The 27,885-nt window shown below is 42.9% G+C and overlaps 1 protein-coding gene across 2 annotated transcripts in view; it reads right to left on the bottom strand.

The window, feature by feature from the left end:
* The window catches only part of tead1a (TEA domain family member 1a), a 121,047-nt gene that overhangs the window by 59,689 nt on the left and 33,473 nt on the right, over positions 1-27,885 (bottom strand). For both annotated transcript variants that reach the window (XM_071416335.1, XM_071416337.1), the window contains exon 3: positions 13,738-13,974. In XM_071416335.1, coding sequence (XP_071272436.1) covers positions 13,738-13,939 — 202 coding nt within the window. In that variant the 5' untranslated portion in view covers positions 13,940-13,974. The remainder of the gene's footprint in view (positions 1-13,737; positions 13,975-27,885) is intronic.

The raw sequence follows: 27,885 nt of genomic DNA, 5'->3' as shown, positions 1-27,885 counted from the left end.
CAAAATCCCTGCTGCAGTGTGTGCAAACCTGGTCAAGAACTACAGGAAACGTATGATCTCTGTAATTGCAAACAAAGGTTTCTGTACCAAATATTAAGTTCTGCTTTTGTGATGTATCAAATACATATGTCATGCAATAAAATGCAAATTAATTACTTAAAAATCATACAATGAGATTTTCTGGATTCTCATAGTTGAAGTGTACCTATGATAAAAAGTACAGACCTCTACATGCTTTGTAAGTAGGAAAACCTGCAAAATCGGCAGTGTATCAAATACTTGTTCTCCCCACTGTATACATAATATGACATTTGTAATGTCTTTATTCTTTTGGAACTTCTGTGAGTGTAGTGTTTACTGTTCATTTTTATTGTTTATTTCACTTTTGTATATTATCTACTTCACTTTGGCAATGTTAACATAGATTTCCCATGCTCATAAAGCCCCTTGAATTGAATATAACAATCGCTATGCATTTTGTTTAAATTATTATTGTCATGACGTGGCCATTTCTGGGTATAGATCGTGGCACCCCCCCCCCCCCCTCTCTCTCTCTTCTACACCCAGGTTCTGTTATCTCAGGTCGTAAATTCCTGGAGGAGACTCTCTCCCCCTGGCCATGCAGAAAGAGACACATAGAGAGAACAAAGGATTTCACATGGCAAACTCCTAAATCCCCAAAATTGGGATTTGATACAAAAGGTCCATTTGTGAGAATGTGGGAATGGTCCGTGGACATTAAAGGGATGGGTATGACGGGTGTGTTTCATTTGGTGACCTCAGAGAGGACAGGAAACACACATAACTAGAACTCTGAATATGTACATTTCTCAATTATGGGGTTTGCGTCTAATTCTTGTATAAAATGAATGAGTAATGATGAAACTATTTGTGAAATGATGTAAGGTGATGTTAAACCTCTAATGAAAGAGAATTGTATTCCCTTTAAAGTTTAACCAAGTCATTGGCCCACCCCCGTGAGCACAGACATGATCTGGTGTCATGGAACAGCTCTTTTCTACTGTTACGAATAAAAACGCCTCCTGAGGAAATCCTGTTCAGACCACGCGTACCTCGATGGACACCGAGGGGGCACAGGTTGAGTTTAGACCACAAAAACCTCAGTGTCCACTAAGATTGCAATGGTAGTTGAATTCCTAACCATACCACGTGGAGCATTGGCTACACGGGTGGAAATGGTTAAACTCTGAGACTATCAATCCCGACAGAATAAGAGCAAATCTTAGATACTAATTACAAGTCTGCAGCTAGAAGTTATGTCAACCTGGGATGCAAAGACCGACAACCGCTGAAACATCTATTCTATAAGAACATTTCTGAATGGTACTCTGAAGTATTCATTCTAACCACGAAAGACTATGATCTTCAGGACAGACGGACGATCCCAACAGAGATCACGATGACACACTGAGTGTAAATATATATTGATTGCAGTTATTCCAAAATGAGTGAGCGTTCATGTGCAAAGGATTAGCATTTCAATTAATATAATTATCAACTGTGTAGTGATTCCTTTTTTTGTCTTTCCCGCTGTTCTCAGTCCACACCCACTTCCCTTTGTCCATCAAGCCGTCATATCGGCTTAGCCCACTAGGGAACCTCCCCTATCATTTCCTTGTAACCATAACTGTTGTTTGTTTATGCATTTCTGTGATTATTTAGTTAGTTAATAAATAAATGATTAAGACAATTGGTGTATGGATGACTCATAGTAAAGGCTGGGTTTGTGCAGATAACCAACAATTTATGACGTTTGGAATGAGACTAACTTGAGGTAAAGAATTATTAATTAATAAAAATACTAATTGATCAGATATTAAAATATCTGAAGAGTTATATTAGGAAAATTATAACTTTGTAATCTGAAGATTTTCCTTGGTGCCCCGACTTCCTAGTTAATTACATTTATATGATTAGTTTAATCACGTAATAATAATTACAGAGAATTGATTTAATAAAATTACAGTCTACACTTTAATGATGCCAAAGACACAACATTATTGCATGAAGATTGTATGTCATGATATTTCGGTTTCGTCCGTCCGTCCGTCCGTCTGTGTGTGTGTGTGTGCGCGTGTGCGCGTGCGACAGGCACAGGCCTGCCCTGCATGGTCACAGTTTACACCCCTCTGGAGGCACACAGGCTCACATTAATGAAGCATTCTTCCAACCATTGCACACCAATAGCCATTAATAAAAATAAAACAATAAACAGTGAAGGTCTTGATTATCTTTCTCTTCCAATAACAATGTATTTAATATGAAAGTACAGTCTTTGTGACAGTACAGCAGCAGGCATCTCCATCTCTTCTGTCAGAGTGTACCTGATTCAGGGTTGGAAAGGTAAACAGTACAGCAGCAGGCATCTCCATCTCTTCTGTCAGAGTGTACCTGATTCAGGGTTGGAAAGGTTTCAACCACCACCACAATACACCCAGACCATTATAATGCTTCTCTAGGGCACAACACAAACAGTTTTGTTGCCTTACAATTCTCCATACATTTCCAGAGCACTTGTAATTTTAATTTTACACGCCTTCAATAAAACTCCCTGACCTCCATTGTGCATAGTCAATAACCTGCCTTTCTAACAGGACAAAGTCATGTCGCACCACTAAGGTCGTAAAATAACTGATCACAGCTCACCTATCTAAAATTACCCTTCCAAAAAATTTCACACCACAACAGACAACTCCCCTCTACTCATAATGCAGAAAATACAGCTGAACTATTGACTTATTTTACACAAAGCCTGTGCAATTATTTAGATCAGAGTAGTAAAAAGACATTGAGAAGTGCAACTTCAGTGTGTTTCCATCCTTTGTTGAAGATAACATGTGTAGATCGCACTATTTTCTCTCTCTAAGCATTATCTTGGCTCTCTAAGAAGCAGGATAAATTGTATGGGAAGTATGTAAAGTTTACAGAGAGGAGAACTCTGTGGAGCTGTTCCTCAAGGTGAGCCTTTCCCACAATGCCATACAGGTCCATGCCAGGGAGAATGCGTGGCTCAGTGTCAATACCAACTCTGCCCGCACCACAGAGCTACTGTACTGTAGAGAGCAAGCTGGCATGGGCGTCGACTGACAGACAGGCAGACCACTAGCTGTTTGTAACACGATGTTAAACAATCTCTTTGAGACTTGAAGACATTACAGAAACTCAACTTAAGCTGCTAGCATTTATAGTTGTATTTTTACTAATACAGCACCAGACCACAATTATAAATGTTAGAAGCAGAAGTTGAGGCTCTGTACTGTACCCATCATAGAGTGAAGCATACTGTAATGTTACCTGTTACTGTAGCTCCATGACGTTGTTTGTACCATACTGGGAGGACAGCCTGAAGGAAACCCCAGGAAGACTCAGACCCAGGCCACCCCAGCATGTTCACCATTACCCTGAGGGCACGAGGACTGTATGTCTTCTCATACTGGGCATGCTGGCAGCTTGGATGCACAGGATCTTATCCACAATAGCTAGAAGGTAGAGATGAGATATTCTCATGTAAACCAAATCAATGCTCACCAGTACACAGTTTCCAATCCCTCGTTTATAAACCGTTTTTTTTGTTTTAATCATTTTAATCGAGCTATTTGTTGGTGACAGTGTCAATGCACTGGATTTTACATTTAAAATATATCAGGGCCAAATCCAGTCACTACCTGCACCTCAGTCACTACCTGTTCCAGAAGCAGAGGGGGTAAATGGCCATGTCACTAATGGTGCTAGCTACATACTCCAACCTGCCTCTGCTCTGATCTCTCCTCCAGCTAAACCATGCTGCGATTTTTGGCCTGGCCAACAGAGTGACAGCAGATTGCTATGGTGTAATGGTGATGAGGCATCATGACAGGCCTCTCCACCCTCAGGATAAATGGTGGCAGAATGGAACCACAGCAGAGTCCTATCTTCTCCTCATCTAACCCAGCAGGAAACTGTCAATACTATTTAAAAACACAGATTTCTCTCTGGAGTTAATCGCTCTGACAAAAGAATTGCAATGTGGCCTCTGGTGATGATGTCAGGAAAATGTCCCATTCTTCTCTGAATTGGATTACACTGTGGTGTGGTCGATAACTTCACAGACAACATGCATTAATACAGCATGTGGAGGTGGTATATGTGTTGTGATCAGTCAGCCCCTAGCAGTCCTAGGGTTCCTCAGAGACTCCCCCCAGCCCCAGTCATTCCCCTCAGCACCAGTAATCCCTTCCCCAGCCACCCCCCCCCCCCCAGCCCGTCACTCCCCCCCAGCTCCAGTCACTCCCCCCAGCTCCAATCACCCCCCCAGCACTAGCCACTCTCCCCCAGCCACCCCCACCTGGCCTGTCACTCCCCCCCATCTCCAGTCACCCCCCTTCAGCTCCAGTCACCTCCCTAGCCCCAGTGACTCTCCCTGACCCAGTCACTCCTCTCCCAGCCCCAGTCAACCCCCCCCCAGCCCCAGTCAATAAACATTGTTTAGAGTAAAAAGGCAGTTGCTATAGAGACAGTTACTAATTAACTGCATTGAGCAGAGGGAGCAGAGGGCTGAAGAGAGGCACTAAGGAGAACCGGAACCCCGCTCTGCCTCACTCCGCCTCCTCTAGTGAGCAATCTAGGCCGCTCTGCGTCATTCCTCCAGTCTCTCAATGTTCAGATTCCAATGCCACCCAACACGGTACCGCAACGTACCTCGTCAAACAATGCCGCATGTCGTGAGAGCTCAATCACTGTCTGTTGTCTCATAAGGATGCGACCCGGCGGACAGCAAAATTAAGTTATTGAATCCAGGCCATCTGTGTGGTTCTAGCACTAACTAATGCAAACCATTGTATTTCTATCAACCAACCCACTTAAATCACCCTAGAGCACCTCTCTGTTTGGGGGATGAGAGGGAGGGCTCACAGCATAGTGATCGTCAACAGGATTTAAAGGCAATGATCCCGCGTTAGCGGAGACTGGATTCACGGTAAACGCTGCATATGTCAGCTCAATTGGAAATTACCTTTACATTTCTATTGTGCAATCTGTAACGCTTCAGCGATACAGATTGAATTAGAGCCCTAAAGTGGCCTTAAGTGTTTTAAATGTTTTTTGAGTAAAATCCCAGAGAGATCATTCATATGTCTACAGATGGTAAACAAACAAGCAACTGAGTCTAGAATATATCCAATACTGAGGACGTCTGCCCTACCCTGTTCTGATCCCACTCAATAAATCACAACCCTGAAGCAGTCGTGCAAAATTCAATAAACAAAAACTCAAACACGAAGTAGATGACTCTATTTGACTCCATTGTGTGTCAAGAGCCTCAGAAACAACCTGAATACATTATTCAGCACAGCATGCATCACTGTTGAATTATACACAACAATGTATTATAACACTTATAACCAGCAGTTATATACTTATAACCAGCAGAAGTTCACAAAAAGCTCCCAAAGTGCCACAGTGCTGTTAATTCTGAAATTAAAAATGTTTCTGGTTTCTCCATATCTTACATAAGATTTGACTCAGTAAAAGGCCTGAGTTTGAAACAGACTGTGAGCTTGGGTAGTGAGGTCACATGAGAACAGTTCAACTAACATCAAGGCGGTGACCCGTTCCTGTAGGTTCATGCTCTACAACATTCGCAGAGTACGACCCTGCCTCACACAGGAAGCGGCGCAGGTCCTAATCCAGGCACTTGTCATCTCCCGTCTGGATTACTGCAACTCGCTGTTGGCTGGGCTCCCTGCCTGTGCCATTAAACCCCTACAACTCATCCAGAACGCCGCAGCCCGTCTGGTGTTCAACCTTCCCAAGTTCTCTCACGTCACCCCGCTCCTCCGCTCTCTCCACTGGCTTCCAGTTGAAGCTGGCATCCGCTACAAGACCATGGTGCTTGCCTACGGAGCTGTGAGGGGAACGGCACCTCCGTACCTTCAGGCTCTGATCAGGCCCTACACCCAAACAAGGGCACTGCGTTCATCCACCTCTGGCCTGCTCGCCTCCCTACCTCTGAGGAAGTACAGTTCCCGCTCAGCCCAGTCAAAACTGTTCGCTGCTCTGGCACCCCAATGGTGGAACAAACTATCTCACGACGCCAGGTCAGCGGAGTCAATCACCACCTTCCGGAGACACCTGAAACCCCACCTCTTTAAGGAATACCTAGGATAGGATAAAGTAATCCTTCTAACCCCCCCCCCCCCTTAAAAGAGTTAGATGCACTATTGTAAAGTGGTTGTTCCACTGGATATCATAAGGTGAATGCACCAATTTGTAAGTCGCTCTGGATAAGAGCGTCTGCTAAATGACTTAAATGTAAATGTAAACAGTTGCAACGAAAAATATAGATTCTTCAAAGTAGCCACCCTTTGCCTTGATGACAGCTTTGCACACTCTTGGCATTCTCTCAACCAGCTTCATGAGGAATGCTTTTCCAACAGTCTTAAAGGAGTTCCCATATATACTGATCACTTGTTGGATGCTTTTCCTTCACTCTGCGGTCCAACTCATCCCAAACCATCTCAATTGGGTTGAGGTTGGGTGATTGTGGAGGCCAGGTCATCTGATGCAGTACGCCATCACTCTCCTTGGTCAAATAGCCCTTACACAACCGGAAGGTGTGTTGGGTCATTGTCCTGTTGAAAAACAAATGATAGTCCCACTAAGCGCAAACCAGATGGGATGGTGTATCACTGCAGAATGCTGTGGTAGCCATGCTGGTTAAGTGTGCCTTGAATTCGAAATAAATCACTGACAGTGTCACCAGCAAAGCACCCCCAAATCATCACACTTCCTCCTCCATGCTTCAGGGTGGGAACCACACATGCGGAGATCATCCATTCACCTACTCTGCGTCTCACAAAGACATGGCGGTTGGAACCAAAAATCTCAAATTTGGACTCAACAGACCAACGGTCAGATTTCCACCGGTCTAATGTCCATTGCTCATGTTTCTTGGCCAAAGCAAGTCTCTTCTTCTTATTGGTGTCCTTTAGTAGTGGTTTCGTTGCAGTAAGTCAACCATGAAGGCCTGATTCACGCAGTCTCCTCTGAACAGTTGATGTTGAGATGTGTCTGTTAATTGAACTCTGTGAAGCATTTATTTGGGCTGCAATTTCTGAGGTGCAGTTTACTAGTGAACTTATCCTCTGCAGCAGAGGTAACTCTGGGTCTTCCTTTCCTGTGACGGTCCTCATGAGAGACAGTTTCATCATAGTGCTTAATGGTTTTTGCGACTGCAATTGAAGAAACTTTCAAAGTTCTTGAAATTTTTCGGAATGACTGACCTTCATGTCTTAAAGTAATGATGGACTGTCGTTTCTCTTTGCTTATTTGAGTTGTCCTTGCCATAATATAGACTTGGTCTTTTACCAAATAGGGCTATCTTCTGTATACCACCCCTACCTTGTCACAACACAACTGATTGGCTCAAACGCATTAAAAAGGAAATAAATTACACAAAAAAGCTTTTAACAATGCACACCTGTTAATTGAAATGCATTCAAGGTGACTACCTCATGAAACTGGTTGAGAGAATGCCAAGAGTGTGCAAAGCTGTCATCAAGGAAAAGGGTGGCTACTTTGAACAATCTCAAATATAAAATAACACTTTTTTGGTTACTACAACAGTGGCCAAAAGTTTTGAGAATGAAACAAATATCAATTTTCACAAAGTTTGCTGCTTCAGTGTCTTTAGATATTTTTGTCAGATGTTACTATGGAATACTGAAGTATAATTACAAGCATTTCATAAGTGTCAAAGGCTTTTATTGACAATTACATGAAGTTGATACAAAGAGTCAATATTTGCAGTGTTGACCCTTCTTTTTCAAGACCGCTGCAATCCACCCTGGCATGCTGTCAATTAACTTCTGGGCCACATCCTGACTGATGGCAGCCCATTCTTGCATAATCAATGCTTGGAGTTTGTCAATGCTTGGAATTTGTGGGTTTTTGTTTGTCCACCCGCCTCTTGAGAATTGACCACAAGTTCTCAATGGAATTAAGGTCTGGGGAGTTTCCTGGCCATGGACCCAAAATATCGATGTTTTGTTCCCCGAGCCACTTAGTTATCACTTTTGCCTTATGGCAAGGTGCTCCATCATTCTGGAAAAGGCATTGTTTGTCACCAAACTGTTCCTGGATGGTTGGGAGAAGTTGCTCTCAGAGGATGTGTTGGTAAAATTCTTTATTCATGGCTGTGTTCTTAGGCAAAATTGTGAGTGAGCCCACTGATGGTAGCGCTCACCTTGTCTTCTCCGGACAAGCTTTTTTCCGGATGCTCCAAACAATCGGAAAGGGGATTCATCAGAGAAAATGACTTTACCCCAGTCCTCAGCAGTCCAATCCCTGTACCTTTTGCAGAATATCAGTCTGTCCCTGATGTTTTTCCTGGAGAGAAGTGGCTTCTTTGCTGCCCTTCTTGACACCAGGCCATCCTTCAAAAGTCTTCGCCTCACTGTGCGTGCAGATGCACTCACACCTGCATGCTGCCATTCCTGAGCAAGCTCTGTACTGGTGGTGCCCCGTTCCCGCAGCTGAATCAACTTTAGGAGATGGTCCTGGCGCTTGATGTACTTTCTTGGGCGCCCTGAAGCCTTCTTCACAACAATTGAACCGCTCTCCTTGAAGATCCGATAAATGGTTGATTTAGGTGCAATCTTACTGGCAGCAATATCCTTGCTTGTGAAGCCCTTTTTGTGCAACGCAATGATGACGGCACATGTTTCCTTGCAGGTAACCATGCTTGAAAGAGGAAGAACAATGATTCCAAGCACCACCCTCCTTTCGAAGCTTCCAGTCTGTTATTCGAACTGAATCAGCATGACAGAGTGATCTCCAGCCTTGTCCTCGTCAACACTCACACCTGTGTTAACGAGAGAATCACTGACATGATGTCAGCTGGTTCTTTTGTGGCAGGGCTGAAATGCAGTGGAAATGTTACTTGGGGATTCAGTTCATTTGCATGGCAAAGAGGGACTTTATAATTAATTGCAATTCATCTGATCACTCTTCATAACATTCTGGAGTATATGCAAATTGCCATCATACAAACTGAGGCAGCAAACTTTGCGAAAATTAATATTTGTGTCATTCTCAAAACTTTTGGCCACGACTGTATATGATTATTTCATAGTGTTGATGTCTTCACTATTATTCTGAAATGTAGCAAATAGTCAAAATAAAGAAAAACCCTGGAATGAGTAGGTTACCAAACTTTTGATTGGTACTGTATATATATTTTTTGCCTGTTATGTTGGCATTAATACGTGTCACATATCAGTTTGCAAACAATGTAAAAAAAAAAACTATCATTGAGTTAATAGAGCCGCATTTGCTTTCTTGAGTAAGGCAGCTCCAAAATGCAGGTGTTTCAGCCTAGCTCAGTGCTTTCTATGGTGGTGGGGCAGCCAGCGGAATATACAGAGCATAGGGGTTGGTAATGTTCTCTAGTTGCGCCATGATTGGCTCAGTGTTCTGTTAATAATGGGGACACTACATCACCGCAAAACCTACGGGTAGAGCTTGAAAATTCAAGCCCCTTGGCTGCTGCCATAGATTTACATTAGAAGTGCCCATCCAAGAAGGCTCAAGGTCATTGGCCACAGACAAAATGATGCCAAATCACGTTATATCTACCGTACCATTGATTGGACATCATACTTTCAAAATCTTAGCTAGCAAGCTAGACAAGCTGTCCTTATCATGTATGAAGAAGACAATCTTCTGGCAAATCCTTTTCAATCCTTGTCATATGAAGAGAAATTATGGATAAAACGTATCGGTGCTCATCGGCCAAAAACATTACACAACAAGTTGGAAATCGCAAATTCAACAATGAGTGGTTTGGAAGGAATCAGTGACTAACTGCAAGCGTTGCAAAGCAATCACTAGCCTGCTATTCAGTGGAGAGGGTGTGTGGTCCAAGTCTGGGTTTAACGGTCTCTTTTCCAAGCTTAAAAAATAAACATTCAAACGCAACACCATGGGCCAGAAAAGGTTGAATACAGTGACCATGCTGTCAATCCAGCATGACTTCTGCCGCGTTCAAGACAACTGGAAACTCGGAACTAGGAAATCTCATACTTCAATGAGTTCAAGACAACTGAGAACTGAAAAAAACTAGCTCCAACTGGGAAAATATGTTTTGAACGGTCATCCAACTCGGAATACCAAGTTGGCAACTCTGGCCTCTTTCTAGAGCTCCAACCTGAAGATCACTGACATCATGATTCAACCTTGGTTTTTCCCCCCAGAGTTCCCAGTTGTCTTGAAAGCACCATAAATTCAGAGAATGACAGACTTTGATGACAAAGTTTGATGACAAAAGTTGCCTACAAGAAGGACCGCCGTGCCACCTTCCTGTTCAAGTGAGCACAGCATAGCAAGGTGAGTCCAAAAATGTATTGTATGCTGCTGCATAAATTATGTAATATGCCAGGGAGATACAGTGGGCTCCAAAATTACTGGCACCCCTGACTGGCAATGCACAAACAATACTTTAAAAAATATACAATATAATTATAGAGAAACTCAAAATATCAACATGTGAGAAATACTGTACTTTATTAATGTTTCAATGGAACCCATCAAAATCATTTATTGATTTAATTAAAAATCAATGTCCTGCAAATGAAGTTTTCACAATTAATTGCACCCTTAAATATTATTGTAAATAACATCTGTATGTATACTGTAGCTAAGAAATTAATACTAAGTGTATGTTGTGTATTAATAAGCTGTTAGTTGCCCATCTGCCTCACCCTAATAAGTTCTGACTTGGTGGTGCACATGCCTGTTTTATCGAAATATCATCATCGAATATTGTAAGAGCTTTCATTTTCTGCTTATGTGCCCCCTTTATTTATCTTACGGTTCTGACTTGGTGTACAGGGAGAACACTGTAAGAACACCCCATGTTCTCAAATATGTCGCTGTACATTTCACAAGTGCTGAGCAAATAGTTTTATTGATTACGTCCGTCCTAGCTCGGTCATTAATGTCTTAATCGAAATTGCAGATTTCCGCTCATCATTCCCTTATGCCATAGTTTGTACATCTCAATTGTCAGTAGAAACCACATTTGTTTAAGCAAGTCAGCCATATCAGCTATGTTTTTAGAAAAGGCTGTAAATTAGGCTGAATGAACTGTTTCGCTGCCAGACAAGGCTCTACTAATAGCCAGGTGTAGCAGTGGTAAGGATTGACTCCATGGTGCTGGAAATAAAGCTCTGCTGTTGGGACAGCTTTATGTCGGCCCTAACAGTTTGTGGGCACCGTCTGTCGTTGTTATAGTGCAGTGGTTCCCAAACCTTTTATAGTCTCGTACCCCTTCAAACATTCAACCTCCAGCTGCATACCCCTTCTAGCACCAGTGTCGGCGCACTCACAATGATTGCAAAAAACAACATTTGAAAGCCTGCCAGACACACACTATACGATACATTTATTAAACATAAGAATTAGTGTGAGTTTTTGTCACAACCCAGCTTGTGGGAAGTGACAAAGAGCTCTTATAGGACCAGGGCACAAATAGTAATATACTAATAATCAATAATTTTGCTCTTTATTTTGCTCTTTATTTACATTTATTTTATCTACATATAAAAGCTTATTTGTTCATAAATTGCAAATAACTCACCACAGGTTAATGAGAAGGGTGTGCTTGAAAGGATGCACATAACTCTGCAATGTTGGGTTGTATTGGAGAGAGTCTCAGTCTTAAATCATTTCCCCCACACAGTCTGTGCCTGTTATTTAGTTTTCATACTAGTGAGGGCCGAGAATCCACTCTCACATAGGTACGTGGTTGCAAAGGGTATCAGTATCTTATCAGCGTGATTTGCCAAGGCAGTGGCTTCTGATTAAATTCAATTTTCACAGAACTGCTTGTTGCAATTTCGATGAGGCTCTCTTGTTCAGATATCGGTAAGTGGACTGGAGGCAGGGCATGAAAGGGATAACGAATCCAGCTGTTTGTGTCATCCGTTTTGGGAAAGTACCTGCGTAATTGCACACCCAACTCACTCAGGTGCTTCGCTATATCACATTTGACATTGTCTGTAAGCTTGAGTTCATTTGCACACAAAAAATCATACAATGATGGAAAGACCTGTGTGTTGTCCTTGTTAATGCAGACAGAGAAGAGCTCCAACTTCTTAATCATAGCCTCAATTTTGTCCCACACATTGAATATAGTTGCAGAGAGTCCCTGTAATCCTAGATTCAGATCATTCAGGCGAGAAAAAACATCACCCAGACAAGTGAAAATTGTGGTCAGTAAAGAAAACTTTAAGCTCGTTTCTCAATTTAAAAAAAAAGTGTCAATACTTTGCTCCTTGATAACCAGCGCACTTCTGTATGTTGTAAAAGCATTACATGGTCGCTGCCCATATCATTGCATAGTGCAGAAAATACATGAGAGTTCAGGGGCCTTGATTTAACAAAGGTAGCGATTTTCACTGTAGTGTCCAAAACATATTTCAAGGCGTCGGGAGCAACTCCTTGCACACGCATTACCACTCCACTATGTCTCCCTGTCATGGCTTTTGCACCATCAGTACAGATACCAACATGAGCAGCAGCTACGTTTGGCTATATACGGACCATTGTTGTAATTTCCGTGAGAGAGTAACGGTTAATGTGATTGGATGTTAATTATTTGACAAGGCTACCTGTATTTGACATTGTGGTGTTATTTCGCTGAACACTAGATGGTTTCATTTCATTTTTGGGAGTGAAACGAGGCTACCCAGGCGAGAAAAAAAACTCACCCAAATGTATAGCCCTGGTGGAAAATATGAATGGACTGTTTGAAAATTTATTTAAAAAAAAATGTGAATCTCATTTTTAGATGGCGTACCCCGACGGCATTGCGCGTGCCCTGTACACAGTTTGGGAATACCTGTTATAGTGCAATTAATGTATTGTTTAGTGTTGTGGCTTTGCTGGCATGCACCTAAAACATTATTTTATTTTTTGCCCCACCAAGATTTACATGCTAAAATCACCACAGCATGAGAGCTTATCTCGTTCCCAGGCACTTCTGCCCAAATGCGCGAAGAGTCTGGTGGACCAACTTGTCAAACTTGGCCTTCATTAGCCAATACAGAAAGATCAAGAGAATCTCCAGGCGCATAGGCATTGGCTTAATCTACCAACCAATCATCTCCCACAACATCTTCCCCCCTAACCCTCACCATACCTCAGTCGTGTGATTCACAGAAATGTAATTATGACAAATACTTCACTCAGTAGGTCACTCCCATAGAATTCTATGGTCACTCCCACTAAGGCCTAATTTGAATCATTGATATCCTAGGCTTATGTGCGCTGTGCGAAATAGCCTGGGGGGATGAGGTTACATGAGAGCAGACAGAAGAGAGGGAGAGTGTGTGTGAGAAACAGGGGAAGGGGGAGGGGGGAGAGTGTACGGCGCAGCTGGTGGCAGACATACGACCATCTGCTCCCCACTAATGGTTCACACTAGCTTTAGTTCTAAACCCCTGCCTCCCTCCCGTAGCACTCAAGGCCTCCAGCAGAGACTGACTGGTCACATCTCTCACTAACTTACAGCACTTTCACACTCTCACTAACTTCCAGAAACACTGTACAGTATATGTGTTCCTTCTAATGATTCTAACTAAATATAGCTCCCACATTCTCCACTTCTGTGAACAATAGCGCAGTTCTAACAGCCTTCGTTGGAGTTCTTCTCTTCCTCCTTCCTCGTAGCCTACTCACCATACATCTTTCCCTCGTCTGAGAGGATGATTTTCCTGCGCCCACAGGGGGGGTAGATGGCCAGCGCCTCCTGGAAGCTCTGTTCGATGTCGGGGCTCCACACCCCCTCGGGGTCCCCGTCCATGCCCTTGTCGGCCTCGTCGCTCATCCTCTCCATGTCGTCTGCAGGGCTCTCGCTTCCGCTCCAGCTGCTATGGTCCATGGTGGCGGTGCGCTCGTCCAAGCCCAGGCCCTGAGCTAGGGGGAGAACATGGAGAGGAGCAGTGGAACAGACAGACAGACAGACAGTCAGTCAGGTAGTTAAAGAGCAGAATGTTAACAAATTATTTATATATACACACTAGATGACTGATAGATGGTGCTGTGTTGAAGTCACTGTGCCTCCATTTTGGCACTCCCCCAACATTGTACATTTTTTGGGGCAAACTATAGAAATGCATTTATTAAGGTCTACATTCGTTTTTGCCACACATATTATTTTACAGATAACTTAATGCATACTTTTAAATGATATTATGTGAACAAAACATAATTTTTTTCTTTTTTTATATTTTCCCATGTTGAATCTGTGTTTGAAATTCACTGCTCGACTAAGGGACCTTACAGATAATTGTATGGGTGGGGTACAGTCATTCAACAGTCAATATTTAACACTATGATTGCACACAGAGTGAGTCCATGCAACTTATTATGTGACCTGTAAAGCAAATTTTTACTCCTGAACGTATTTAGACTTGCCATAACAAAGGGGTTGAATACTTATTGACTCAAGACATTTCAGCTTTTAATTTAAATTTAAATTGTTAATTTCGAAAAACATAATTCCACTTTGACATTATGGGGTGTTGTGTGTAGGCCAGTGACAATCTAATCCATTTTAAATTCAGGCTGTAACACAACAAAACATGGAAAAAGTCAAGGGGTGTGACTTGCAAATTTTTCTTATTTTGTTGCCTTACAACCTGGAATTAAAATGTATTTTGGGGGGGTTTGTATCATTTGATTTACACAACATGTCTACCACTTTGAAGATGCAAAATATTTTTTATTGTGAAACAAACAAGAAATAAGTAAAAAAAACAGAAAACTTGAGCGTGTTAAACTATTCACCCCCCCCCCCCCCCAAAGTCAATACTTTGTAGAGCTACCTTTTGCAGCAATTACAGCTGCAAGTCTCTTGGGGTATGTCTCTATAAGCTTGACACATCTAGCCACTGGAATTTCTGCCCATTCTTCAAGGTAAAACTGCTCCAGCTCCTTCAAGTTGGATGGGTTCCGCTGGTGTACACAGCAATCTTTAAGTCATACCACAGATTCTCAATTGGATTGAGGTCTAGGCTTTGACTAGGCCATTCCAAGACATTTAAATGTTTCCCCTTAAACCACTCGAGTGTTGCTTTAGCAGTATGCTTAGGGTCATTGTCCTGCTGGAAGGTGAACCTCCGTCCCAGTCTCAAATCTCTGGGAGACAAACAGGTTTCCCTCAAGGATTTCCCTGTATTTAGCGCCATCCATCATTCCTTCAATTCTGACCAGTTTCCCAATCCCTGTCGATGAAAAACACCCTCACAGTGAAGCACGGTGGTGGCAGCATCATGCTGTGAGGGTGTTTTTCATCGAGGATGGAGTTCTCGGGGTGATGAGAGGTGTTGGGTTGCGCCAGACATAGCATTTTCCTTGATTTTAGTCTCATCTGCCCAGAGTACCTTGTTCCATATGTTTGGGGAGTCTCCCATATGCCTTTTGGTGAACACAAAACGTGTTTGCTTATTTTTTTCTTTAAGCAATGGCTTTTTTCTGGCCACCCTTCTGTAAAGCCCAGCTCTGTGGAGTGTACGGCTTAAATTGGTCCTATGGACAGATACTCCAATCTCCGCTGTGGAGCTTTGCAGCTCCTTAAGGGTTATCTTTGGTCTCTTTGTCACCTCTCTGATTAATGCCCTCTTTGCCTAGTTCGTGAGTTTTGGTGGGCAGCCCTCTTTTGGCAGGTTTATTGTGGTGCCATATTCTATCCATTTTTTAATAATAGATTTAATGGTGCTCTGTGGGATGTTCAATGTTTTGGAATGTTTTTTATAACCCAACCCTGATCTGTACTTCTCCAGAACTTTGTCCATGACCTGTTTGGAGAGCTCCATGGTCTTCATGGTGCCACTTGCTTTGTGGTGCCCCTTGCTTAATGGTGTTGCAGACTCTGGGGCTTTCAGAACAGGAGTAAGTATACTGAGATCATGTGACAGATCATGTGACACTTAGATTGCACACAGGTGGACTTTAACTAATAATGTGACTTCTGAAGGTAATTGGTTGCACCAGATCTTATTTAGGGGGCCCTGAACAAGGCAGTTAACCCACTGTTCCTAGGCTGTCATAGAAAATAAGAATTTGTTCTTAACTGTCTTTTTTAAATTTCACTTAACCAATTTTTTTCATTTCACCAATTTGGACTATTTTGTGTATGTCCATTACATGAATTCCAAATAAAAATCCATTTAAATTACAGGTTGTAATGCAACAAAATAGGAAAAACACCAAGGGGGTGAATACTTTTGCAAGGCACTGTAGCTACAGTTGAAGTCAGAAGTTTACATACACCTTAGCCAAATACATTTAAACTCAGTTTTTCACAATTCCTGACATTTAATCCTAGTAAAAAATACCCTGTCTTGGGTCAGTTAGGATCACCACTTCATTTTAAGAATGTGAAATGTCAGAATAATAGAAGAGAGAATGATTTATTTCAGCTTTTATTACTTTCATCACATTTCCAGTGGGTCAGACGTTTACTTACACCCAATTAGTATTTGGTAGCATTGCCTTTAAATTGTTTAACTTGGGTCAAACGTTTCGGGTAGCCTTCCACAAGCTTCCCACAATAAGTTGGGTGAATTTTGGCCCATTCCTCCTGACAGACCTGGTGTTTCTGAGTCAGTTTTACAGGTCTCCTTGCTCGCACACACTTTTTCAGTTCTGCCCACAAATTATCTATGGGATTGAGGTCAGGGCTTTGTGATGGCCACTCCAATACCTTGACTTTGTTGTCCTTTATCCATTTTGCCACAACTTTGGAAGTATGCTTGGGGACATTGTCCATTTGGAAGACCCATTTGCGACCAAGCTTTAACTTCCTGACTGATGTCTTGAGATGTTGTCCCCATGTGCAGTTGCAATCCGTAGTCTGGCTTTTTATGGCGGTTTTGGAGTAGTGGCTTCTTCCTTGCTGAGTGGCCTATCAGGTTATGTCGATATAGGACTCATTTTACTGTGGATTTAGATACTTTTGTACATGTTTCCTCCAGCGTCATCACAAAGTCCTTTGCTGTTGTTCTGGGATTGATTTGCACTTTTCGCACCAAAGTACGTTCATCTCTAAGAGACAGAACGCGTCTCCTTCCTGAGCGGTATGCTGGCTGCGTGGTCCCATGGTGTTTATTCTTGCGTACTATTGTTTGTACAGATGAACGTGGTACCTTCAGGCGTTTGGAAATTGAGGTCTTGGCTGATTTCTTTAGATTTTCCCATGGTGTCAAGCAAAGAGACACTGACCTTGAAGGTAGGCCTTGAAATACATCCACAGGTACAAATGATGTCAATTAGCTTATCAGAAGCTTCTAAAGCCATGACATCATTTTCTGGAATTTTACAAGCTGTTTAAAGGCACAGTCAACTTAGTGTATGTTAACTTCTGACCCATTGGAATTGTGATACAGTGAATTATAAGTGAAAAAATCTGTCTGTCTGTAAACAAATGTTGGAAAATGACTTGTGTCATGCACAAAGTAGATGTCCGAACCAACTTGCCAAACTATAGTTTGTTAACAAGAAATTTGTGGAGTTGTTGAAAAACGAGTTTTAATGACTCCTACCTAAGTGTATGTAAACTTCCGTATTGGACACCATACATGATCTACATTGGTTGTGAATGACAATAAAAGAGCAAACAATTGTAATATTTGCACATTGTTATTTTAGCAGAACACTGCTACAGTATTATATGAAGGGTGGTTTATTTTACATGGAACGGTAACACCTGAAAGTTATAACATTTTGTTTTGAAATTTGTTTAAGTTCAGAAATTGCATTCTTCTCATATTACTCTGAAGGCTACTCAGTATTGAAAGAGTGCCATCCTCCTGCATCTCATATCTGCCTGTAGTTATTGAACTCTGCCTGCTGGACCCAAGAGGCAAACTCTGTCATATCTAGGATGGAGTGTCATGACCTCCATCTAACCTGCCACCTGATTGTACAGTCGTGGCCAAAAGTTTTGAGAATGACACAAATATTAATTTCCACAAAGTTTGCTGCTTTGTCAGATGTTACTATGGAATACTGAAGTATGATGACAAGCATTTCATAAGTGTCAAAGGCTTTTATTGACAATTACATGAAGTTGATGCAAAGAGTCAATATTTGCAGTGTTGACCCTTCTTTTTCAAGACCTCTGCAATCCGCCCTGGCATGCTGTCAATTAACTTCTGGGCCACATCCCGACTGATGGCAGCCCATTCTTGCATAATCAATGCTTGGAGTTTGTCAGAATTTGTGGGGTTTTGTTTGTCCACCCGCCTCTTGAGGATTGACCACAAGTTCTCAATGGGATTAAGGTCTGTGGAGTTTCCTGGCCATGGACCCAAAATATTGATGTTTTGTTCCCCGAGCCACTTAGTTATCACTTTTGCCTTATGGCAAGGTGCTCCATCATGCTAGAAAAGGCATTGTTCGTCACCAAACTGTTCCTGGATGGTTGGTAGAAGTTGCTCTCGAAGGAAGTGTTGGTACCATTCTTTATTCATGGCTGTGTTCTTTGGCAAAATTGTGAGTGAGCCCACTCCCTTGGCTGAGAAGCAACCCCACACATGAATGGTCTCAGGATGCTTTACTGTTGGCATGACACAGGACTGATGGTAGCGCTCACCTTGTCTTCTCCGGACAAGCTTTTTTCTGGAGGACCCAAAGAATCGGAAAGGGGAATATCAGAGAAAATGACTTTACCCCAGTCCTCAGCAGTCCAATCCCTGTAACTTTTGCAAAATATCAGTCTGTCCCTGATGTTTTTCCTGGAGAGAAGTGGCTTCTTTGCTGCCCTTCTTGACACCAGGTCATCCTCCAAAAGTCTTCGCCTCACTGTGCGTGCAGATGCACTCACACCTGCCTGCTGCCATTCCTGAGCAAGCTCTGTACTGGTGGTGCCCCGATCCCGCAGCTGAATCAACTTTAGGAGACAATCCTGGCACTTGCTGGACTTTCTTGGTCGCCCTAAAGCCTTCTTCACAACAATTGAACCGCTCTCCTTGAAGTTCTTGATGATCCGATAAATGGTTGATTTAGGTGCAATCTTACTGGCAGCAATATCCTTGCCTGTGAAGCCCTTTTTGTGCAAAGCAATGATGACGGCACGTGTTTCCTTGCAGGTAACCATGCTTGACAGAGGAAGAACAATGATTCCAAGCACCACCCTCCTTTTGAAGCTTCCAGTCTGTTATTCGAACTGAATCAGCATGACAGAGTGATCTCCAGCCTTGTCCTCGTCAACACTCACACCTGTGTTAACGAGAGAATCACTGACATGATGTCAGCTGGTCCTTTTGTGGCAGGGCTGAAATGCAGTGGATTTTTTTGTTTGTTGAGGATTCAGTTCATTTGCATGGCAAAGAGGGACTTTGCAATTAATTGCAATTCCTCTGATCACTCTTCATAACATTCTGGAGTATATGCAAATTGCCATCATACAAACTGAGGCAGCAAACTGTGAAAATTAATATTTGTGTCATTCTCAAAACTGTTGGCCACGACTGTACATAATCCATGTCTTAATTGATCAATAAAAAACTGGTCAGATGAAGCTGATGCTAAGCTACAGGACTGTTTTGCTAGCACAGACTGGAATATGTTCCGGGTTTCCTCCGATGGCATTGAGGAGTACACCACGTCAGTCATTGGCTTCATCAATAAGTGCATCGATGATGTCATCCCCACAGTGACCGTACGAACATACCCCAACCAGAAGCCATGGATTACAGGTAGCATCCGTACTGAGCTAAAGGCTAGAGATGCCGCTTTCAAGGAGAAGAACTCTAACCCGGAAGCTTATAAGAAATCTCGCTATGCCCTCTGACGAACCATCAAACAGGCAAAGCATCAATACAGGACTAAGATCGAATCGTACTACAGCGGCTCTGATGCTCGTTGGATGTGGCAGGGCTTGCAAAGCATTACAGACTACAAAGGGAAGCACAGCCGAGAGCTGCCCAGTGACACGAGCCTACCAGACAATCTAAACTACTTCTATGCTCGCTTCGAGGCAAATAACACTGAAACATGCATGAGAGCACGAGCTGTTCCGGAAAACTGTGTGATCATGCTCTCCGCAGCCGACGTGAGTAAGACCTTTAAACAGGTAAACATTCACAAGGCCGCAGGGCCAGACAGATTACCAGGACGTGTACTGCGAGCATGCGCTGACCAACTGGCAAGTGTCTTCACTGACATTTTCATCCTCTCCCTGTCAGAGTCTGTAATACCAACATGTTTTAAGCAGATCACCATAATCCCTGTGCCCATGAACACTAAGGTAACCTGACTAAATGACTACCGACCCGTAGCACTCACGTCTGTAGCCACGAAGTGCATTGAAAGACTGGTCATGGCTCACATCAACACCATCATCCCAGAAACCCTAGATCCACTCCAATTTGCATACCGCCCCAACAGATCCACAGATGATGCAATCTCTATTGCACTCCACACTTCCCTTTCCCACCTGGACAAAAGGAACACCTATGTGAGAATGCTATTCATTGACTACAGCTCAGAGTTTAACTTCTCTAGGGTAGGGGGCAGCATTCGGAATTTTGGATGAAAAGCATGCCCAAATTAAACTGCCTGCTTCTTGGGCCCAGAAGATAAGATATGCATATAACTGGTAGATTTGGATAGAAAACACTCTAAAGTTTCCAAAACTGTTAAAATAGTGTCTGTGAGTATAATTAACTGATTTGGCAGGCGAAAACCTGAGAAAAATCCATTCGGGAAGTAGTTGTTTTTTTGGTTTTGTAGTTTTCTATTCAATGCCATTACAGTATCCATTGACTTAGGACTCAAATTGCAGTTCCTATGCCTTTCACTAGATGTCAACAGTCTTTATAAATTGTTTCAGGCTTGTATTTTGAAAAATGAGGAAGTAAGAGCAGTCTGAATGAGTGGACCCTAAAGTGTCACAGAGCTTTTTCATGCGCGCGACCGAGAGAGTGCCTTTCATGTTTACCTTTTATACTGACAACGTTATTGTCCGGTTGAAATATTATCGATTATTTAGGGTAAAAACAACCTGAGGATTGAATATAAACATCGTTTTCATGTTTCTATGAACTTTACGGATACAATTTTGATTTTTTGTCTGCCTGTTTTGACTGCGTTTGAGCCTGTGGATTACTGAAGAAAACGTGCGAACAAAAGTGAGGTTTTTGGATATAAAGAGACTTTATCGACCAAAGGAACATTTATTGAGTAAATGAATGTCTGCTGAGTGCAACCATATGAAGATCATCAAAGGTAAGGGATTCATTTTCTCTCTATTTCTGACTTGTGTAACTCTTCTACTTGGCTGGTTACTGTTTGTAATGATTTGTCTGCTGGGCTATGTTCTCAAATAATCGTAAGGTATACTTTCGCCGTAAAGCATTTTAAAAATCTGACACCGTGGTTGGATTCACAATAAGTTCATCTTTAAACCTATGTAAAATATGTTTTGTTTTCTGAATTTTTATAATGAGTATTTCTGCATTTGAATTTGGCTCCCACCAGTTTCACTGACTGTTGAAGAGGTGGGACGCTAACGTCTCACGTACCTAAGAGAGGTTAACACCATAGTGCCCTCAAAGCTCATCAATAAGCTAAGGACCATGGGACTAAACACCTCCCTCTGCAACTGGATCCTGGACTTCCTGACGGGCCGCCCCAGGTGGTAAGGGTAGGTAACAACACATCCGCCACGCTGATCCTCAACACAGGGGCCCCTCAGGGGTGCGTGCTCAGTCCACTCCTGTACTCCCTGTTCACTCATGACTGCACGGCCAGGCACGACTCCATTTTTTACATTTTACATTTTAGTCATTTAGCAGACGCTCTTATCCAGAGCGACTTACAGTAGAGTGCATACATTTTATTACATTTTTACATACTGAGACAAGGATATCCCTACCGGCCAAGAGCAGACGCTCTTATCCAGAGCGACTTACAGTAGAGTGCATACATTTTTATTACATTTTTACATACTGAGACAAGGATATCCCTACCGGCCAAACCCTCCCTACCGGCCAAACCCTCCCTAACCCGGACGACGCTATGCCAATTGTGCGTCGCCCCACGGATCTCCCGGTTGCGGCCGGCTGCGACAGAGCCTGGGCGCGAACCCAGCCCAGCCTGGGCGCGAACCCAGAGACTCTGGTGGCGCAACTAGCACTGCGATGCAGTGCCCTAGACCACTGCGCCACCCGGGAGATACAACACCATCATTAAATTTGCCGATGACACAACAGTCGTGCCTGGCCGTGCAGTCAAGAGTGAACAGGGAGTACAGGAGTGGACTGAGCACGCACCCCTGAGGGGCCCCTGTGTTGAGGATCAGCGTGGCGGATGTGTTGTTACCTACCCTTACCACCTGGGGCGGCCCGTCAGGAAGTCCAGGATCCAGTTGCAGAGGATGACCGAACATGCCCCCATTCTCATCGACGGGGCTGCAGTGGAGCAGGTTGAGAGCTTCAAGTTCCTTGCTGTCCACATCACCAACAAACTAACATGTTCCAAGCACACCAAGACAGTCGTGAAGAGGACACGACAAAACCTATTCCCCCTCAGGATACTGAAAAGATTTGGCATGGGTCCTCAGATCCTTAAAAGGTTCTACAGTTGCACCATCAAGAGCATCCTGACTGGTTGCGTCACTGCCTGGTATGGCAACTGCTCGGCCTCCGACTTTAAGGCACTAGAGAGGGTAGTGCGACCGACCCAGTACATCACTGAGGCCAAGCTTCCTGCCATCCAGGACCTCTATACCACGCGGTGTCAGAGGAAGGCCATAAAAATGGTCAAAGACTCCAGCCACCCTAGTCATAGACTGTTCTCTCTGCTACCGGAGCGCCAAGTCTAGGTCCAAGAGGCTTCTAAACAGCTTCTAACCCAAGCCATAAGACCTGAACATCTAGTCAAATGGCTACCCAGACTATTTGCGTTGCCCCCCTCCCCCCCTTTACACCACTGCTACTCTCTGTTGTCATCTATGCAAAGTCACTTTAATAACTCTACCTACATCTACATACTACCTCTACTAAAAGGTGCCCCCGCACATTGACTCTGTCCGGGACCCCCCTGTATATAGTCTCGCCATTGTTATTTTACTGCTACTCTTTAATTACTTGTTACTTTTATCTCTTATTCTTATCCATATATTTTTTTTAACTGCATTGTTGGTTAGGGGCTCGTAAGTAAGCATTTCACTGTAAGGTCTACACCTGTTGTATTCGGCACATGTGACTAATACAATTTGATTTGATCTACACTGATTGAAGTGACTTTCTGGAGATGGCCACACAGCTGCCCCCCTCCCCTCATTCTCATCCAGTTGCCGAGCAGCAACGCCTTCTTCTCAAACAAGATCCTATTCATGTAGCACGCTTTGTGGTAAAGAGCAACTATAGCAGTAACATGTTTCCTCTAGAATGTCAGTACACTAGAGGATCTTTTGTGTGTGTGTGTGCATGCGTGTGTGTGTGTGCGTGGGTGTGTGTGATTGATAGGGGTGGAGGCTGCTGTTAAAGAATCTCCCACAGAGTAGGCATAGCTTTGACTCAATTAGTTTGTGTGCCGAGTGCTGACACAGCACAACTAACTCCTGCTATTGGTGGGGATGGAAAACGTTCCATTCCAATCACTAAATGAGTGGTCTTTTATTTCTCTCCCCCTGACAGAATTATGAACTGTGTTAGTAAATCACTTACCGCTGATAAATAACGATTATCAGATGTTGAATTAATCATTTAAAATACCTTCTCCTTTCGTTAGTTTGACATAGTAGCATGATTTGAGGAGTAAATGGCAGAGATAGTGGGAGAGGATTCAATAAGGTAAACAAAGAATAATGTTAACTTAAAGGGACTCTTTTGGCATTTCAGAATCTGTCGGCAGATATATTTATGGAAAGGACAACAGTGACACTCAAAAGCGTTGTGGAGATGCCTAGCTACCATACTCCTCACTGCCTAGCAGGATATCTGGCTGAGGTTTTCCTCCACACTCCCACAAGTGTCTTTCCCAGAACACATCTCTCTAGGAAGTAGAAAGAGGCTTACCGCACCTAACGTAATAAAATATTAAGTTCTTTCCTGTGGCACAGCCACACGCATATGTGGTACATACTGTACTGTACATATGTGTGTGGCAACCATAGACATACATATTCACAGCCCACCAAAGTTCAAAATATAGGCATTTAGGAACACACAACGATGACTGCCTATGTTGTTCATTCTAAACCATAAAAATAATGATGTGTTTTGTATAATATATGATTAACATATGCATTTGTGTCTGTTGTCCGGGCCTCTGGCAGTCTCTATGGGGGTGCCACAGGGTTCAATTCTTGGACCGACTCTCTTCTCTGTATACATCAATGATGTCGCTCTTGCTGCTGGTGATTCTCTGATCCACCTCTACGCAGACGACACTATTCTGTATACTTCTGGCCCTTCTTTTGACACTGTGTTAACAACCCTCCAGGCGAGCTTCAATGCCATACAACTCTCCTTCCGTGGCCTCCAATTGCTCTTAAATACAAGTAAAACTAAATGCATGCTCTTCAACCGATCGCTGCCTGCACCTGCCCGCCTGTCCAACATCACTACTCTGGACGGCTCTGACTTAGAATATGTGGACAACTACAAATACCAAGGTGTCTGGTTAGACTGTAAACTCTCCTTCCAGACTCACATCAAACATATCCAATCCAAAGTTAAATCTAGAATTGGCTTCCTATTCCGCAATAAAGCATCCTTCACTCATGCTGCCAAACATACCCTTGTAAAACTGACCATCCTACCAATCCTCGACTTCGGTGATGTCATTTACAAAATAGCCTCCAAAACCCTACTCAATAAATTGGATGCAGTCTATCACAGTGCCATCCGTTTTGTCACCAAAGCCCCATATACTACCCACCACTGCGACCTGTACACTCTCGTTGGCTGGCCCTCGCTTCATACTCGTCGCCAAACCCACTGGCTCCAGGTCATCTACAAGACCCTGCTAGGTAAAGTCCCCCCTTATCTCAGCTCGCTGGTCACCATAGCAGCACCTACCTGTAGCACGCACTCCAGCAGGTATATCTCTCTGGTCACCCCCAAAACCAATTCTTCCTTTGGCCGCCTCTCCTTCCAGTTCTCTGCTGCCAATGACTGGAACGAACTACAAAAATCTCTGAAACTGGAAACACTTATCTCCCTCACTAGCTTTAAGCACCAGCTGTCAGAGCAGCTCATAGATTACTGCACCTGTACATAGCCCATCTATAATTTAGCCCAAACAACTACCTCTTTACCTACTGTATTTATTTATTTATTTTGCTCCTTTGAACCCCATTATTTCTATCTCTACTTTACACTTTCTTCCACTGCAAACCAACCATTCCAGTGTTTTTACTTGCTATATTATATTTACTTCGCCACCATGGCCTTTTTTATATTTTTATTTATTTATATATATATTTTGTTTGCCTTCACCTCCCTTATCTCACCTCACTTGCTCACATTGTATATAGACTTATTTTTCACTGTATTATTGACTATGTTTGTTTTACTCCATGTGTAACTATGTGTTGTTGTATGTGTCGAACTGCTTTGCTTTATCTTGGCCAGGTCGCAATTGTAAATGAGAACGTGTTCTCAATTTGCCTACCTGGTTAAATAAAGGTGAAATAAAATAAAATAAATAAAAATGTAGTACTCATTCTAAATGAGAATTAGTGTGTGACACAGGGATGTTTTCTGTAATAAGTAAATTCCTCCAGATCAGCATTATGGTGTTGAATTGGCAAAGAACAGAATCCTATGAGAGTAGTCACGTCACTGTAATGAAAACTGCATAATTAACTCATCTGTTGGGTTTAAATGTATCACTTCCTTGTATCACCCCCCCCCCCCCCCCACCAAACCACATCACAAAAGGCTTCGCAGACAAATACACCCCCCTCCCCCCCACACCTCATTCCCATTTCTCAATGATTTAAACCTGATCCAAAATGAAAGAGGAATCTGGAACACTACTTCGGCCCTATTTAATCAAACTGGTAACCTGATTTCTAGCATTCACCAACTATGCTTTTTATGAGCAACAAGAGGGCAAGTTTTTATAAGTCTGATGATATGTTTCTCAATGTTAACATTTTTGCTGAGTTTTCAACATCATAGTAGAAGAGTGTATAAATGGTTGAGCTCTTCCTGTGAGAAAAAACTAAACATTAAGAAGAGAATCTGGATTTACTCATTTGGGTCTGATGTTTGGACATGGTTGCGATGGTATGTTGCGATGGTACACAATGCGGGGCAATGTCTCAGCTCAAACAGTCTTTCTGCTCCACTGATTCTGTACTAATGCAGTGGAGGAGGGAGGGAGGGGGACAAGGGGAGCCAGAATGTTGTGATTGGTACAAATTGGCCGTGCTAGATGCTGGAGTGGGACTGCTTGTCCGAGCCCCCAGTGGCAGATGGGAGAGGGAGATTATTCATGCAGCAATATACTGTGGTTATACTTACACTGCACTTCATCCTCCAGGCAGGGACAGGGACAGCCTTCCAAACAAACGCCATGACATGAATGCGATTCCACAGAAACAGGGCGCATACATCCACACCGGGCAGCCATCTCGCTCTGTCATTCTCTCCCTCGTCTGCTCTAATTCCAGCTCTTCTGGGGCTACCTCGATGTATGTGCAGGGAAATAAGGAGGCCGCCAGACAGTGTGTTGTAATGAAATGTAATGATATGTATGAGTGTTTGCATCACCAGGGGGTTGTGGTGCTAGGGGGTTGATCATGTTACCGCTGTAACAGTAAACACAAGCAGCAGTGTGGTCCTGACTGAGATGTTCTCTCTCTTGGAAGCTGCATCCATCTAAAGTGAAGCCAAAACACATAACACTGCCTCCATGGCATCCAATCTTCTGCAATTTCTGGGAAGCTGTTCCCCACAAGGGCAGTGTGAAAACACTTCAACACAACATTACTAAATGGACATGGCCATGCCTGAAATGATGTATAGTGGGATGTTTCTCTATTAATCTGCCCATTGAACAGGAGTTGGACTCCCGAAAGAAATAGGGCTTTAAAAAAAAAGTATCCATATAAGCACACAAAGATGGCAGTTACAAAGCCTGTACATATTTCTGTGAACACCACTGACAAGGTTATTCATAATACAATTTTGCATTTTGTAATTATGAAATGAGACATACGTGTATAAATAAGTACAGATTTAATACAAAAGGGTTAATTATCTACAAGAGGCTACAAACAAAGGATGTTCTTAGATCCTTTCCAACATATTACAAGCAAGCGTTGAGAAAAAATGCTTTTATCCCGTGCTATTCAGTCCATTTCTACTGATAACGTGAATTACTTATGCACCGCTATTAGTTTATGGGTCTATCATAAGGCTGGAAATTCAATTAGGAATGACCTGACAATCCCTTCTTTCATGCTTTTCTCTGTCAGATATATCTTTGCATTTCAATAGCATGATGCATCAGTGAAAGAGTGTGCCCATCTTGCTCAGTGTGCCATTACAGCACTGGGCTAAGTGAGACACGGCTTCTTTATCTCTCTGGGGAGGCCTCAGCACAATGCCATTATTTCAATATCCCTCCACCTGAACGGGTCTATTTACTACCCTACTATGCCATTACACTGTACACATCCTTTGTCGCCTTCATAATTGGAGAAATGGAGAGGATGCAAAAGTCGGAATATTTCTGAAATGCTGACTTCTGCCTCCTCATCCAAGTACTGTGGATTGCACTGCATTTGATGCAATTGGAGTTACACTACATTCATAACAAGATGTGGGACCTAATCCTATGAAATTGTTCTAATTTAATGTC

The sequence above is a fragment of the Salvelinus alpinus genome, chromosome 9, assembly GCF_045679555.1.
Source record: "Salvelinus alpinus chromosome 9, SLU_Salpinus.1, whole genome shotgun sequence".
In the NCBI taxonomy this organism is placed as follows: domain Eukaryota; kingdom Metazoa; phylum Chordata; class Actinopteri; order Salmoniformes; family Salmonidae; genus Salvelinus; species Salvelinus alpinus.
The sequence above is the reverse complement of the archived record's forward strand: the minus strand, read 5'-3'. Positions and strand labels throughout refer to the sequence as shown.